General features: G+C 44.7%; 1 protein-coding gene across 2 annotated transcripts in view; it reads right to left on the bottom strand.

Annotated features, from left to right (window-relative positions):
- Positions 1–14424, bottom strand: part of MCTP2 (multiple C2 and transmembrane domain containing 2) — a 95574-nt gene that overhangs the window by 41517 nt on the left and 39633 nt on the right. For both annotated transcript variants that reach the window (XM_081124405.1, XM_081124406.1), the window contains 4 exons: positions 13756–13942; positions 11797–11890; positions 6160–6262; positions 4511–4613 (listed from right to left, as the gene is read on the bottom strand). In XM_081124405.1, the coding sequence (XP_080980531.1) occupies positions 4511–4613; positions 6160–6262; positions 11797–11890; positions 13756–13942 (487 nt within the window). The remainder of the gene's footprint in view (positions 1–4510; positions 4614–6159; positions 6263–11796; positions 11891–13755; positions 13943–14424) is intronic.

Here is a 14424-nt window from a genome sequence, read left to right as displayed (position 1 = left end):
AAGGCATCCAAGAAAAACACCTCCTCCTGCATCATGCTGGAAACAACTCGGCTCCCATTAAGGCCATTTCTTTTCAGAATTGACAGCAGGGATGCTTTTACTATACTCAGTAGTGGAATACGTATTGATTAAACTTCTGGCTCGTAGGAGGCATACCTGTTAACTCTGAAAATGACATCAGCAAAATCTGAGCCGACCGAAAGCGCCATTTGGGATTGTCACCACCACAGATTTGAAATAACATAGGAAATCTGAGGCCATGAAATCCGAGCCATATTTTAAATGACTATTGCTGTCACTACAAGCGTTCAGCACAAGTGTTCTTATAAACAGTGGTGGAAATGAGTTGAATCAGTCATGGGGGGAAACAGAGCCATTTCACTTTACAAGGGAGAGGTCACCTTCCTTCCCAAAGTCACCCCACCTCTCTAGATTGAATAGGTCTTCAACAGAAAGATGGTTTTCCTGGCCAATGCCTGAAAGGAAGGGGGTGCCCCATAAAGACCTGGTTTCCTTCCGAAACGGTGTCCAAACAGGATTCTGGGCTTCCTCTTTTATCCACAGTGTCACTTAATAAATTGTGGGTGTGAAAGTTGAAAGAAATAAATACAAAAACAGCATGACAATTTGCCAAGCGGACTTTCGTCCAATTTAGCTCTGCCTCAACCCACAGGCATTGTACTGTTATCTTAAAATTTCCATGATTTCTTAAGGGCTGGGGAAGGTCAAACAGAAGAACACGGGCTATCAGTATAAAAAGAAATATTTTATAGTGAAAAAAAAAGCTTTGTTGTTTTTTGGGTTCTTTTTTTTGTTTGTTTTTTTGATTTAGTAAATGATCATTTCCTCTTTCTCAATGTCCTAGCATTGTGTCAGCAAAACACAGAATCTGCCAAGGGACATTCAAGTAGCTATAAAAGACAGAGATATAATTAAGGCTATTCATGTTTGGCACTTTAATATAATATTATCTTAAAATATATAAATTTTAAGTGTAAAATTTTTTTTTTAAGTTTGAAAAATAACGGGAAAAAATTAAAGTCCCTTTGAACTTCTATAAATACCACGATTTCTCCCCTAGGATGGAAATTAGATAGGAATTGGGCATGTAAATTCCTAAATTTTCATTGAGAATTTATATTCACAAACTACACGTACTTTGCAACTTCATTTTGTATCTAACAATATGATTTCGTATTTAGTAATTTGTATAAGTATGTAGATCTGCCTCATTTCTTTAAATTGCTATATAATATTCAAAATACAGCCCAGAATATTCACAATATGGTTTTGCTTAGTGGTTAGAGCATCAGCCCACTGACCAAAGGGTCCCGGGTTTGATTCCTGGTCAGGGGCAGGCCCCAGTAGGGGTGCGTGTGGGAGGGGAGGCAACCGATGGATGTGTCTCCCTCACATCGATGTTCCTCTCTCCCCCCCCCCACTCTCTTTGAAAAGCAATGGGGAAAAAATATCCTCGGGTAAAAATTAACAAACAAACAAATATATAAATAACCCACAATTTATGAATTTTCCTGTTGATGAACACTGGGTTGATCCCCCTATTCAGGCTGTCTGCTAGAAGGAACAGCTTTTGGGAAAAAGCTATGTGGAATATGTTTGGTTTGGGAACAGATTGGTGCATTTAAATATCTAATATTACAATTAAACACGGAAACAATAACCAAATACTACATTGGGGAATGTTTCCCACACATTTTCTTAAATTTAAAGGCTAAGAGATTGAAAATATATAAATTAAAATAAGACTAAAGCCTAGATGTTATTAACAAGCAACCTCTATGTACTGGTCACTGTTCTTACGGTTTTTACTGATCATTTCACACCCATCTCTGAGATAAGTGTCATTTTTAAATCCACCTTTTATAGGTTAGGAAACGGAAGGACAGAGGAGGTATGCCTTCCCAAAAACAAATTCCTAGGGGCACAACTGCTGAGTCATAGGCTAGACCTACTTGGACGGTTTGTCCCTCCTAAAATGCTGTGTTAATTTACCGTCCTAGCCTCTGAGAGGAAGACCGTTCATTTCCTTGCAACTCTGGCCATTTTTATTTAATATACAGCAATTTCACAGGAATAAAAATGCCTCGGGTCGTTTCAATATGTGCTCTTTTTTATAGCCAATGAGACTGAACCTTTTCTTTCCTATGTTTATTAACAGTGGGCCACGGTAGGATTGAGAGACCAGACTTATTCAATTCCCGCTTCTGGCATTAAGCATCTGTGTGACCGCAGGTAATGTCTGTATCTGCGAGTCTCAGTGGCCTCTCTAACATAGATACCTAGCATATAAATGCTCAAAGATACGTGTTTATTCAATTCTAATCCACTTCACCAAGGTGCCTTCTACAAGGCTTGTTCTAAGTTAAGCTCTCTCCAACAGTGTTTGAGAGTCATTTTCTTTTCTTTTTTTAAAATAGGTTTTTATTGATTTCAGAGAGAGGAAGGGGGAGAGAGAGAAACATCAATGATGAGAGTCACTGATCGGCTGCCTCCTGCACGCCCCCTGCTGGGGATGGAGGAGCCTGCAACCCGGGCATGTGCCCTGACCGGGAATCCAACTGCGACCTCCTGGCTCATGGTCCACGCTCAACTGTGAGCCATGGTGGCTGGCCTGAGAGTCCTTTTTCTACACTTAGTCATCACTGCTAATGAAAAACCTTTACTGTATTTATTAATTGGGTTGCTTAAACGAAGTTGTAATTTAATTTACTACTGCAAAGGTGATGGAGATGATAGCTTACACTCTAAGTGCTTACTGTGTGCTCTAATGTGCTCACTTTACATCTGCCACACCACTGAAATCCTCACCACAGGCTTCCAATGTAGGTATTATGATAAGAATCTTCACTTCATCAAGGAGGAAACAGAAACAGAGAGGCTCAGCATCATCAAAAACCACACAGCCAGTTAAGGAAGAAAACTGGCTCCAACCCAAGTGATCTGGCTTCATCACCTATACTCATAATAATCATAATCGTGTGTGAATAAAGCATGAGCCATTCATGTGACTATTAGTTTAACTATTCTGAGTTCTCCCTCTTCAAGTTAACTTTTCTGCTAGGTTGACAGATCTTTTCCTTATTGATTAAAAAAGCACACCTTTGCCTAGCCTGCCTTACTCAACGGTTGAGCATCGACCTAGGATCCAGGAGGTCGCGGTTCGATTCCCGGTCAGGGCACAGGCCCGGGGTGCAGGCTCCTCGATCCCCAGCAGGGGGCGTGCAGGAGGCAGCCGATCAGTGACTCTCATCATTGATGTTTCTCTCTCTCTCCCCCTCTCCCTTCCTCTCTCTGAAATCAATAAAGACATTAAAAAAATAATAATAAAATAAAATTGTGCTCCATGCCCCTGTTACATGTATTCTTTTAGGAATAACTGACAAAGTTTTAATAAAAACAAGAGGAATCCCCTCGCGGAGAGTGGCGCGGCCTGCTGCTGCGGGCTCGGAGCAGGTGGCAGGAGCCGGCTCCACGGCGGAGCAGCTGCTCCACGCTCTCCTCGAGTGACATCGGGGAGATGAGAACTTGGGGAGAAATTAGCCAAGCGATCAAAAACAGGAGAGATATTGGGAGGTGCAGTGGTGCTGCCCTCGCTGAAAACCTCATGCGAGCTCGTCTAATCTCGGGGCTGCATTATAGACTGTTCCAGCCACGATGACACACTAATCGCCTCGGCCCGATAAGTCTCCGGGAAGAAAGAAATAAAGCCTCATTGACTGATAAGGCCACAGAGGCTGGACAACAAACTGTCTTCACGGTTGGATGGAAACCTGGAGTTCTGTCTTCTAGAACAATACACTTGGTACACACATTAACGTCCCATTAATAGGTGACTTCAGATCCCAGTTTCCTCCTCTGCCCATGTGAGGTCAGAATCTGGTGCTTTCGCCTCTGAATTTTATGGGGTATTTTTTGATTCAGCTCTTAGGTTACTCGGGCACGTTGCTTTGCAGCTGGACTTTGGAAACAGCCCTCTTTTTGCAAGAGAGGCTCCCTGCTTTCTTCCTCAGAGCATTTTCGAGACTGAAAGCAATCGTGACTACTAAAAAGACAAACAGGCCTTCAGAGAAAATGATCTTTAGTGGAACTGAGAACAACCGTGAAGTTCTCAGCAATTAATCTTTGAAGAAATGGGCAGTGAGGAGGTAATAAAGAAATACAAATATGTTTTTTATCAACGAATGCAAAATCAGTCCCAGATTATGTATGTCTTGAAACCAAAGAGAAATTCCCATCTTAAGATAGAAAGACTGAGCGTGAATTTTAAAAGACAGGTCAAAATGTTTGGGTTGGATCAACCATATTTGACTGACACAGAAAGAAAATGATGTGATTTTATACCTGAAACTACTGAAAATAATGAATAACAATAAATAATAAAACAATTGTTTCCCGCTAGAATGAGAAGGAGTTCTTTGCATCCAGGTTGCAAAGATAAAGCAGATCAAGCCCCATAGAAACGTGTCAACTATTAACAAAGGCGACTTACAGACAACAAGGGAATGGAGACTTTTCCAAGAAAATCAGGGGGCTTGTCTCCATCTTCATCAAACACCGTCACTTCTAAGACATCGTGGACATCTTTAACGGGACTGAAACAGGAAAACACACGTGTATCATATACAAACACACGCACGTGAAGTCTGCTCCACGAAGATCTGAAAACACGGTTTCACTAATTAAGTCTGTATGTCCTTAGAGGATCAAACTCCCATTTAATTAAACTCCAAAAATTAAATCAAACTGACTATATTCCCAAACCTTCCATCAGAGAAGATTCAGTCATCCACATGAAAAAAGAAGTCAACTTTTTTACTCGATGACATTTCCCAAGTCTATACCCGCTCAGAGGTAAGGCTGTTGGAGAAACAGGGTGAGGAGAGAATGGAGACAGAGTGAGGAGCGTGAAAGGACAGCGATGTCCTTTTAGTAACCTCCAAGAAGAGCAAAAATAAGATTCTTTTTTAATTAATTCACCTGGCCGGCGTGGCTCAGTGGCTGTCCACTCATGAACCGGGAGGTCGCGGTTCAATTCCCGGTCAGGGCACAGGCCCGAGTTGCGGGCTCCTCGATCCCCAGCAGGGGGCGTGTGGGAGGCAGCCAATCAATGACTCTCACCATTAATGTTTCTCTCCCTCTCCCTTCCTCTCTCTGAAATCAATAAAAAACATATTTTTTTTAAAATTATGAAGAATTCACTTAAAAATAAGTGGTTAAAATCACTATTGGCTGAGGTCCACGGAAAATGTCCTATTATTGAAATACAATCCAACCTGCTAAAAATCCCATCGTATTTAAAAACATGTTTTATGTTGACCAGAAATCTGACATCAGCTCCAGCGACCAATGGAGCCACGGTCAATGGCAATGTCTTCAGCGAACAAGAGACTCTTGCATGGGGCAATTTGCAAACCTGCTCGGCAGAGCTGGTCCACTTCTCACTGGCCCTGGGAACCACCTACTTGGGAACCACCAACACACTGAAAACAGACCTTACTCTTTCGGCCACAAGCACAGGCAGAGCGTTCAGTTTAGTGAAGGCAGTAAACTGCCATTTGTTTCACCCAAATTCAACAGGGATGGTCAGGTATCCGGAGTCTAAGGCAAACTAAGAAATACAACCAGCCCCCTAAGTGCCTGATTTCAAACGTGGACCAGGTCACCGAGATTGACAAGGAGCCTGTGGGACTTCTGAGGACTCACAGATGATCTATATTTTTCCAAAAGGCCCTGGCAGAATATAATTAAAATAATGCTGTAACATATAAGCTCTTTGAATTTAAGGCAGGCCTGCATTCCTAATCTTCTTTAACCCAGGGATGAATTCGTCTGGATATACTGAAGCTTCCCTCTACTCACTGATTAATTTAGTCACTAAAAACCTACTTTACATGCCTCCTCTCCCACTCCTGTGCAGTTCCAAATGGTCTCTTCTATTATTACCCCTCAAGTCTATAAAACGAAAAGATAAAAAGGTTTTCGGAAGGGGAAAAAAAAAAAACAATAAAACTCATTCTTGGCATAGAGAAATGGACAGAAAGTTCCACTCAGGAGCCCCAGGCCGCCCCAAACGTATCAGGGATAACTGGTCTGGGAGTTAAAGACGTGCCTGGATATTCCAGCAGGTAAAGCACTTACAATGTAAAAACTTTGTTCCACTCGGGGTTGAGGGTCTTGTAAATGGTGTGTGTCTGAAGCCGGTCATTGCCTAACTCCAACAAGCAGAAAGGATCGCTCTTCCCTGGAAAGAGAACAGAGACACTGGTCAGAGACAAATGAGTCTCAGAGGTGACAGAGGTCACGCGGCCGGTGTGGCTCAGTGGTTGAGCATCCACCTAGGATCCAGGAGATCGCAGTTCGGTTTCGGGTCAGGACACAGGCCCAGGATGCAGACTTGATCCCCAGCAGGGGGCGTTCAGGAGGCAGCTGATCCATGACTCTCATCACTGATGTTTCTCTCTCTCCCTTTCTCTCTCTGAAATCAATTAAAAAACAAAAACAAAAACAAAAAACCCAGAAGCTCATCTCTGTTTCCTTCCTAGATTCTCTTTGAGCGCATGGAGATCATTACTTGTCTATAACTGGGAGTTCATGATAACTTACAGGCTCCCACATGGTGTGAGAGGCGAGAAAAAGTGTAAACAGGGCTATCTAGGAGTTAAAGCAGCGTTGGAGTGAGTGGCCAAACATATATGATCCTGTATGTTTAGTGCATTGAAAGAACATAGGCCACATTTTAGGTGCTTGTGAACAGGCGAAAGTATAATTCCAAAAAAGTCAGCTCCAAGTTTTTACCTTTAAAAGAAAAGGCTTAACCCTTACTTCCCCCACCTCACCTCTTCTTTTTCCACCCTACCTCACACGGCTTCCAACAGAGTAAAAAAAAATCCAACACCCAAAGCTGGACCCACAAAGTGACCCTGTAAAATTCTCTCCACTTTCGCTGGGTTTGGCCGAAGGATCTAGAATCGGGGCTGCCAGCAAAGGAATGACTGGCTCTGTAATGTCTACAAGGCAGGAGCACACTGACGCCTCCGCAGCGCACCGGCGACTTGCAGGGCAGCGTGCACTAAATTAATTGGGGGCATAGAACAGATGCTGCTCCAGCAAATGGCCAAGGAAACCAGGCCAGGGCCTAACGCAGGGAGTGCTCAGGCCTCTTGACCTCCTGGCCTCCCATTCAGGTCACCGAACTTAGATCTAATTCACTTAATGACCAGGAGGTGCTGCACATCAATAGCAAGACCTACATGTGCAGGAGCCTGCGTGAAGATGGTATTTTTTTTTAAAAAAAAAAAAGAGAAAAGAGCAGATGCATGGGGAAGGGTCAGGATTAAACTGGAGATTCATACAACTGACCAGAGGCCTGGACACACACATGCGTGGCCACAGCCTTTACGTCAATGCTGTTATCTCAGTGGCCAGTAGGAGATGATCAGGTCATGGGGGTAAATGAATGAGTTCGAGTTGTCAGTTACTAACAATGAAAATGGTCCCCGCCTAAAATGAGCAGAAAATGAACTAAACAGTTCTCAGGATCATTGCAAACAATGCAAAATCCGACTTGAGAAATCACTGGAAAGCAAAGAATACATAGGAAGACTCAGGCACAAGAATCTCAGCCAATATCTGACACCAGAGCCCAGCCGGGCGAGGCTCAGCGGTTGGGCATCGACCTAGGACCCAGGAGATCGGGGTTCGATTTCTGGTCAGGACACAGGCCCGGGGTGCAGGCTCCTGGATCCCCAGCAGGGGGCGAGCAGGAGGCAGCCGGTCAATGACTCTCATCATTGATGTTTCTCTCTCTCTCCCTCTCCCTTCCTCTCTGTGAAATCAACAAAGATATCAATTTTTTTAAAAAAAGAGTGTTTTATTCGGAATGATTTGCAAGGCACGGGCTAGGGGCTGGGTGGGCAGGAGCCTGGCAATAATAAAGAATATACTGTCCCCTCAACAACCGTGACCTTGAGCCCAGCTGGGCGGGGCTCAGCAGTTGAGCATCGACCTAGGATCCTGGCGATCGGGGTTCGATTCCCCGTCAGGGCACATGCCTGGGTTGCGGGCTGCAGCCGATCAATGACTCTCATCATTGATGTTTCTCTCTCTCTCTCTCCCTCTCCTTTCCTCTCTCTGAAATCAATAAAGATATATTAAAAACAACAACAACCGTGACCCTGAAAGAGAGCACCCATGCTCAGGCAGCGGGCGCTGGGTCCCCCAGCCCGGGCTGCAACAGCAGCTTCTGCGTAACCAGCTGGCAGACTGTTAGTAGGTGTCAGCCCGGCTCCTCCAGGGACACCAACGTGACAGTCCATCAGCGCTTGCTCTGGGGACACCGGCTGACACTTTTAATGCCAGCCCTGGGGTTGCTCCGCAGCAGGGCGGAGCCACAGGGGCTGGAGCTGGGCCTGGGCCTGGAGCCCGCACCCCACACCCCGCAGTCCCAGCTAATGGGGAGCATCCTTCCTTCCAGAAACTGGGAACTTCGGTCACGTGTCTCCACGGAACACAGGGCACCAGCTCCCTGAAGATAATCCCGTCAAAGCTCGTTAAAATGCCGCATTTATTAATATTACAGGATAGACAGGCAGAGAGAAAGATTAAGAGACAAAGACGTTTAGGCATTGACAGTCGTTTATAAATACTTTATGAATTATTTTCCCTGCAAAGGTTCCAAGTATATGGGCCTTTCAATGAAATTTAAATAAGTGTTTTTACTCGGGATCAGAATGATTTCCTGTAATAAATGACACGCCCAGTGTTCCCCAGTGGGACCGAGCACGAGCCACCGGGCAAGCTGACCCACGGCCGCTCGGGTGGGCACTTTTCCTCCGCGCTCCGCCTGTGTCTGCAGGTGAAGCATCTAGCTGACCCCCCCAGAGCCAGCTGCCATGTCACCTTGACGCATCACACCACCGGCCCTGTAGTTTCACGGGGCTTGAGCACCCTGCACTCAAGAGCCTGGGCCATTTCCGACACCGCTTTCAAGTTCATTTACATTCCTCGAACGGCAAGTAGAGGTTCCTCATTTAAATAATTCTACCTTTATATGAGTTACAGGAGTGGGATGACAAGTCATAAATGTATTTTAGAGGTCGTATCAGTCATCTGACAAATATTTATTAAGCACACACTCTACTCCTGGCAGCGGACCAGGCCCTGATGTACACAGGCCACCAGGCCATTACCTTTATGGGACTCTCCGAACAGTCTCTGCTTTTTAGCAAATGTCACCTTTTCCATGAAAACTTCCCCCATGTTCCCCACCAGCGGACTGAGTGCTCCGCCTTTGACCTCGGGCTGTATGTTTTCCTGGTATGTCTGACATCCTACATCTGTGCGTCTCTGTTCCAAAGTGAGCCCTGTATTTTCACCCAAGGGGCCTGATCCAGGCAAACCCGACACGGGCACACATGGCCCAGTGACAGAGGGGCCGCAGGGACACCCCTGGCTGCTGGTGATGGGTGTTGGCTCCTCCCACTCTCTGCAAGAAACCACGCTTTATGCAGTTCTCCTTCCATCTTCTAGAAAGCGAGGAATGTTGGTGTAGAAGAGGAATCTCAAGTTCAAGGGCATTTAATTTGGTTGGTTAAAGTCTACGACGAATCCACAGCGGAGGTGAATTTTAAGCAAGGTTTAGGAGGGGCCTGACTGGGCCAGCAGAAATGGGCAGGCCCTTCTTAATAACAGAGGGACAGGCCAGAGCCTTAAATTTATTTATTAACAACATAGATAGACAGACAAACTGACTTGAGGTAACATTCCCCGCGACATCAACAATCATAGGTTTAAAAAGAGCTATATGTACATGTTTAGATGGAAGTAAAAATAATTTGCCCTGGAAAACTGGGAGATAACTCCAAATGTGCTCTAGTGATGATAGAACTATTCATTGCAAAGGCACGTGGGAGATGTTTGAATTAAGTGTTTTCATAAACTGTAAATTGTTTAAAAAAAAAAGTTTAAATAAATACAACACTGGAAACTTTTGCAACTAAATTAATGAGCCTTAGAAGTAATCATCTGAGTGTTTCATCTACAAGCCTGAGAAATTTACAGCCATACTGGCCAAAACCTTTTTTTGGATTTCTCACTGGGTATTTCCTTAAGATCGAGATCACCTTATTTATTTCGGGGGCTTATAGAGTAGTAATTTCCACTGTTTCACTTTCTCAGGGAGAGAGAGAACATTTTTTTCTTAAAGAAACGTAACATTTCCCATCATTTTTGTAATATAAAGTGCTTAAAATGAAAATTCTCTTTTCCAAAGCTTGAGCCTCCTCAAACTCAGACTCTGAAGTTCAGAAGTTATACAAATTCAGTGTAACTGTTTCTGTTGGGAGGAAAAGACTACATTCTAAAAATATGAGATAAAGTCCTAGGCAGTTTGTCTCAGTGGTTAGAGCATCAGCCTGTGGACTGAAGGGTCCTGGGTTCAGTTCCAGCCAAGGGCACACCCCTAGGCTCCCCCCAGGTGGGGCACATGCAGAAGGCAACCAATGGATGTGTCTCTCTCACATCAATGTTTCCCTCTCTCTCACTCTCTTCCTTCCACTCTCTCTGAAAAGCAATGGAAAAAATATCCTCGGGGGACGGTTAAAAAAAAATAAAAATATGAAATAACTAAATAAACATGCACTACCATGTCGAGGAGCCGCGCTGTATGATATTCTCTGTACTCATCAATTTTCTTGGTAAATAACATCTGTCGTGTAGGTGTCTAAATCGTTCGTCAGCGCAGGGGATGATTTATTTGGCAACGAGGGACAGTCACCCTCCAATCAGACACTGGAATGTCCAGAGTGCTCTCCTCCCGGTCAGGCATCATTCAGCACAAGGCAGGTCTACTCTAGCCAATGGCTCCGAGTCCAGGTTAGTGGAGCACCAAGAGAAACCCTGTGCAAAGCACTGGCAACTGCAAAGTGGGTAAGAATAAAGCACCTTGGGCACAGAGGCACTCAGCAGAGTCACGGCAAGAGGCCGATTCTGGTTTTGGAGGGACCCCAGAAAAGCGTTACCCAAAAATTAATTTAACCAAGAAGTCATGACACTAAGAATCCACAAATATCTTTGAGGGCCAAATGGACCAGGAACATTATCGAATCAGAGCACGATCGTTCGAAGAAGCAGACTTTGGTGAAAAAAGATTCATTCCGTGAAAAAACTGCTTGTCTGAGTCTTTTTTTCTTTTTTGGCTCTATTTCAGTGATTTTCAACCGATGAGCCCCGAGAATTTTTAAAACATGCAATACTTGACTATTTAGTCAGGGGGACTGACCCCTTTTCCCTTAGACTGTCAAATAAAAATAAATGACAGCGGTCAACACAACAGTAGCCATCCCGTGTGAACCATAAATATAAAGGTCACATAACAGCTGCATCTTACCGGTCACGTCGCATGATAAGGCTGCGTCTGATCGGTTAATTCTTGGTATCAATAATCCTTACATACAAGTATAGGCACCTGATTTTGTAAAAAGTCACTTTGGAGCAAAAGAGCAGGTAATTACTATCATGATTTTTTGGTAAATCAATCAAAATTATACCCTTTTTTTGGTCAGATTGGCAAAAAATATACTTTTTGGTGTGCTGCAGAATTTTATTAAGTAGTTATATGGGCCATGAGATGACAAAGGTTGAAAATCTCTCCTCTATGTGGAACAGCATGATTGCTGGGTCCATACTTCTACTTATTAAAACATTTTGCTTTGCCATAAGATCACTTCAAAAAGGGAGATAAATAAAAATTAAAAAATGAATAAAACTGTTTTATACCTGAGAAATCTGCAGCCAAGAGGTCCACGGCCTTTAAAACCTTCACTTGCAAGATGCCAATGTCCTTCAGATCTTTCAGGGAGTTCTGTAAGCACTGAGGCAAAGAAACGCGGATCGCAAATGAAAACAGCTTTCTAATAGACCCCTTAATGGCATAAAGTCATACAGGAAGAACCTTCTAGATTGATCGCCCCCTTTCTCACGTAACGCTTAGAAACGCTGCAAAGTGCATCGTATCCGTCAACAGGACAGTTAGGCGCCGACAGCCACCAGATTAAAAGTGACTGAGAATTAATTAACTACAGCTTCGAAATGAACAAATTACAAACACATACAATCGGCTTTTAACGTCGCCCCCTGGTGAAAGCACAGGCATTCCACCGGGAAAATGCGCGCGGAGCTCCATTCATTCCCCTTTTCTCTTTCTTTCACTTTAATGAAACTTTTAAATCACCATTATTCTGACCTGGTTTGTGCAAACTTTATGGACACCAGAGGGCTGCGCCTGGGCCCTCCGTCCATTCTTATTACCCCTGGAAAGGGAGTGGGGATGGAAACGGAGGGTGAGTTTTCCGGCCCATGCTTAGCCAGCTCATTCAATTGGAGGCTGAGCCCAGAGTAGCACCCTGTACTCGCAGCGATGTTCATTTTTAGTTTGCATGAGCCAAGGCTTCAACCCAGGGTGGGGCAAAAGTAGGTTTATAATTGTGAGTATGCGAAAGAATTGATTCTTGCATTGTTATTTATTAATTTGTTAAAATTGGCAATTTATCCATGGGAAAATGTGGAGAAAAGCTTTATTTTTTACCATCAACTTTTTATTTAACTAAAGCCACTGGAAAAAAATTGGAACAGCGGAGTCTGTCGAATGCCTTTGGACTACGCCAACCTTGCCTGCAGAATGTGTGTCCACGATAAGATGTGGGGCTACGGGGTTTGCACTCCCGAAGATGAAGAATTTTTCAATTAATCAATACACCTGCCCAGCGAAGGCCTTTGGAGGCACTAACGTTTATGCTGAGAGTAATATTCCCATTAAATAAAGATCCGTCTTTGCTCCATCTTTATGCCACTTTTCTAAAGCATGTCTTTCGTGTGTGGCAATAAACATATTGATTTATAAAGAAGATGGGATAAAAACGGAATGCAAATAAAGACACCTAGGAAGCCAGAGAGGGAAAATAAATGAGGAAGACAAAGCCATTCGGTTTAAAAGTGCTGAGCAGACTTTGAAGCACATTGCATCTATTTAGACAAAAATCTCAGATGCCAATTTTATCCCGGGTGGGACAGGACAACAGGCCTCCGCACCTGTCCAGGGCTTGGCTTTATAAGACTTGGATCTAAAAGGTTCTGGAAAAGTATCTATAACGTTGCAAATATGGATGGCTGCTTAAAAAATAACTACTTGCCCGGCTGGCATAGCTCAGGGGTTGAGCATCGACCTATGATCTAGGAGATCAGGGTTCGATTCCCGGTCAGGGCACAGGCCTGGGTTTCGGGCTGGATCCCCAGCAGGGGGCGAGCGGGAGGCAGCTGATCAATGACTCTCATCATTGATGTTTCTCTCTCTCTCTCCCTCTCCCTTCCTCTCTCTGAAATCAATAAAGATATAAATATATTTTAAATGACTACTTTCATGAACTTCTATTAAAATTCCTATGCAGACAAGCTAAGCAAGTTTGCCTCGCTGAGGATTTCAGTTTTCTCCAAAGTTCTGAAAAGCTACAAATTCTAAACACCTTTGTTGGCTTGTAAAGGAGCAGGAAGGTAAACTCTAATGTTCTTCCACCTCCTCGCTAATGCATTAACCTCTAGGTCTGACGTCTGGGTTTATGAGACATACCATTAAACCTGGGACCAAGACCTCTTTTTATGCAGTGTCTCAATTCATGGACTTTGCTGCAACTCAAAAGGGGTGCTGGGGGTGGCAACGGTGCTGCGAGGCAGAGCACTCACATAGCGCTGGGCGATGTGCTTCCTCTCGCTGGGGTCCGCCAAGGGGCACACACACAGGTCGGAGATGGACACCCCCGAGCAGGGAGTGAGCGTGATCAGCAGCAGGAGGGCCCCCAGGCAGCTGTCCAGAGGCAGCTCCAGGCGGTTGGCCTGCTTCAGCGGCAGTGCAGCGATGTCCACTTTACACCTGGGAAAGGAGAAATCAGAGAAAGAAAAGTGAGGCTTTGTGGCCACTTCGGAGCCCCCCAAGCACCTGTGTTCATCTCCCAGCCCCGAACCGCGCTCTGGCTGGGCCTGGGGTTTCCTGGGCAGGGGAGGCGGCAGGGGCTCCTCTGGCCTGGAGCACCCACCCCCAGCCTAGGATGCCCTGAAGTGGAGGAGAGAAAGGGGCAAAGAATGGAAATGGCAATGAAAAGAGGAGTCGGATCCTCGCAAATGAGGTCTGCAGAGAGAAAGAGATCAGGATTTAGGGAGAAGCCCTGCCCTGTCTGGCTCAGTGGTTAGAGCATCGGCCCTCAGGCTGAAGGGTCCCGGGTTCGATTCCAGCCAAGGGCAGGTTCCTCATTTGCAGGCTGGATCCCTGGCCCCAGTTGGGGCATGAGGAACCCATCGATGTGTCTCTCTCTCATCAATGTTTCTCTCTCTCTCTCAAAAGCAATGGAAAAAAAT

Source organism: Miniopterus schreibersii (assembly GCF_964146895.1).
Source record: "Miniopterus schreibersii genome assembly, chromosome: 22".
Classification (NCBI taxonomy): Eukaryota; Metazoa; Chordata; class Mammalia; order Chiroptera; family Miniopteridae; genus Miniopterus; species Miniopterus schreibersii.
This window is presented reverse-complemented; position numbering and strand designations above follow the sequence as displayed.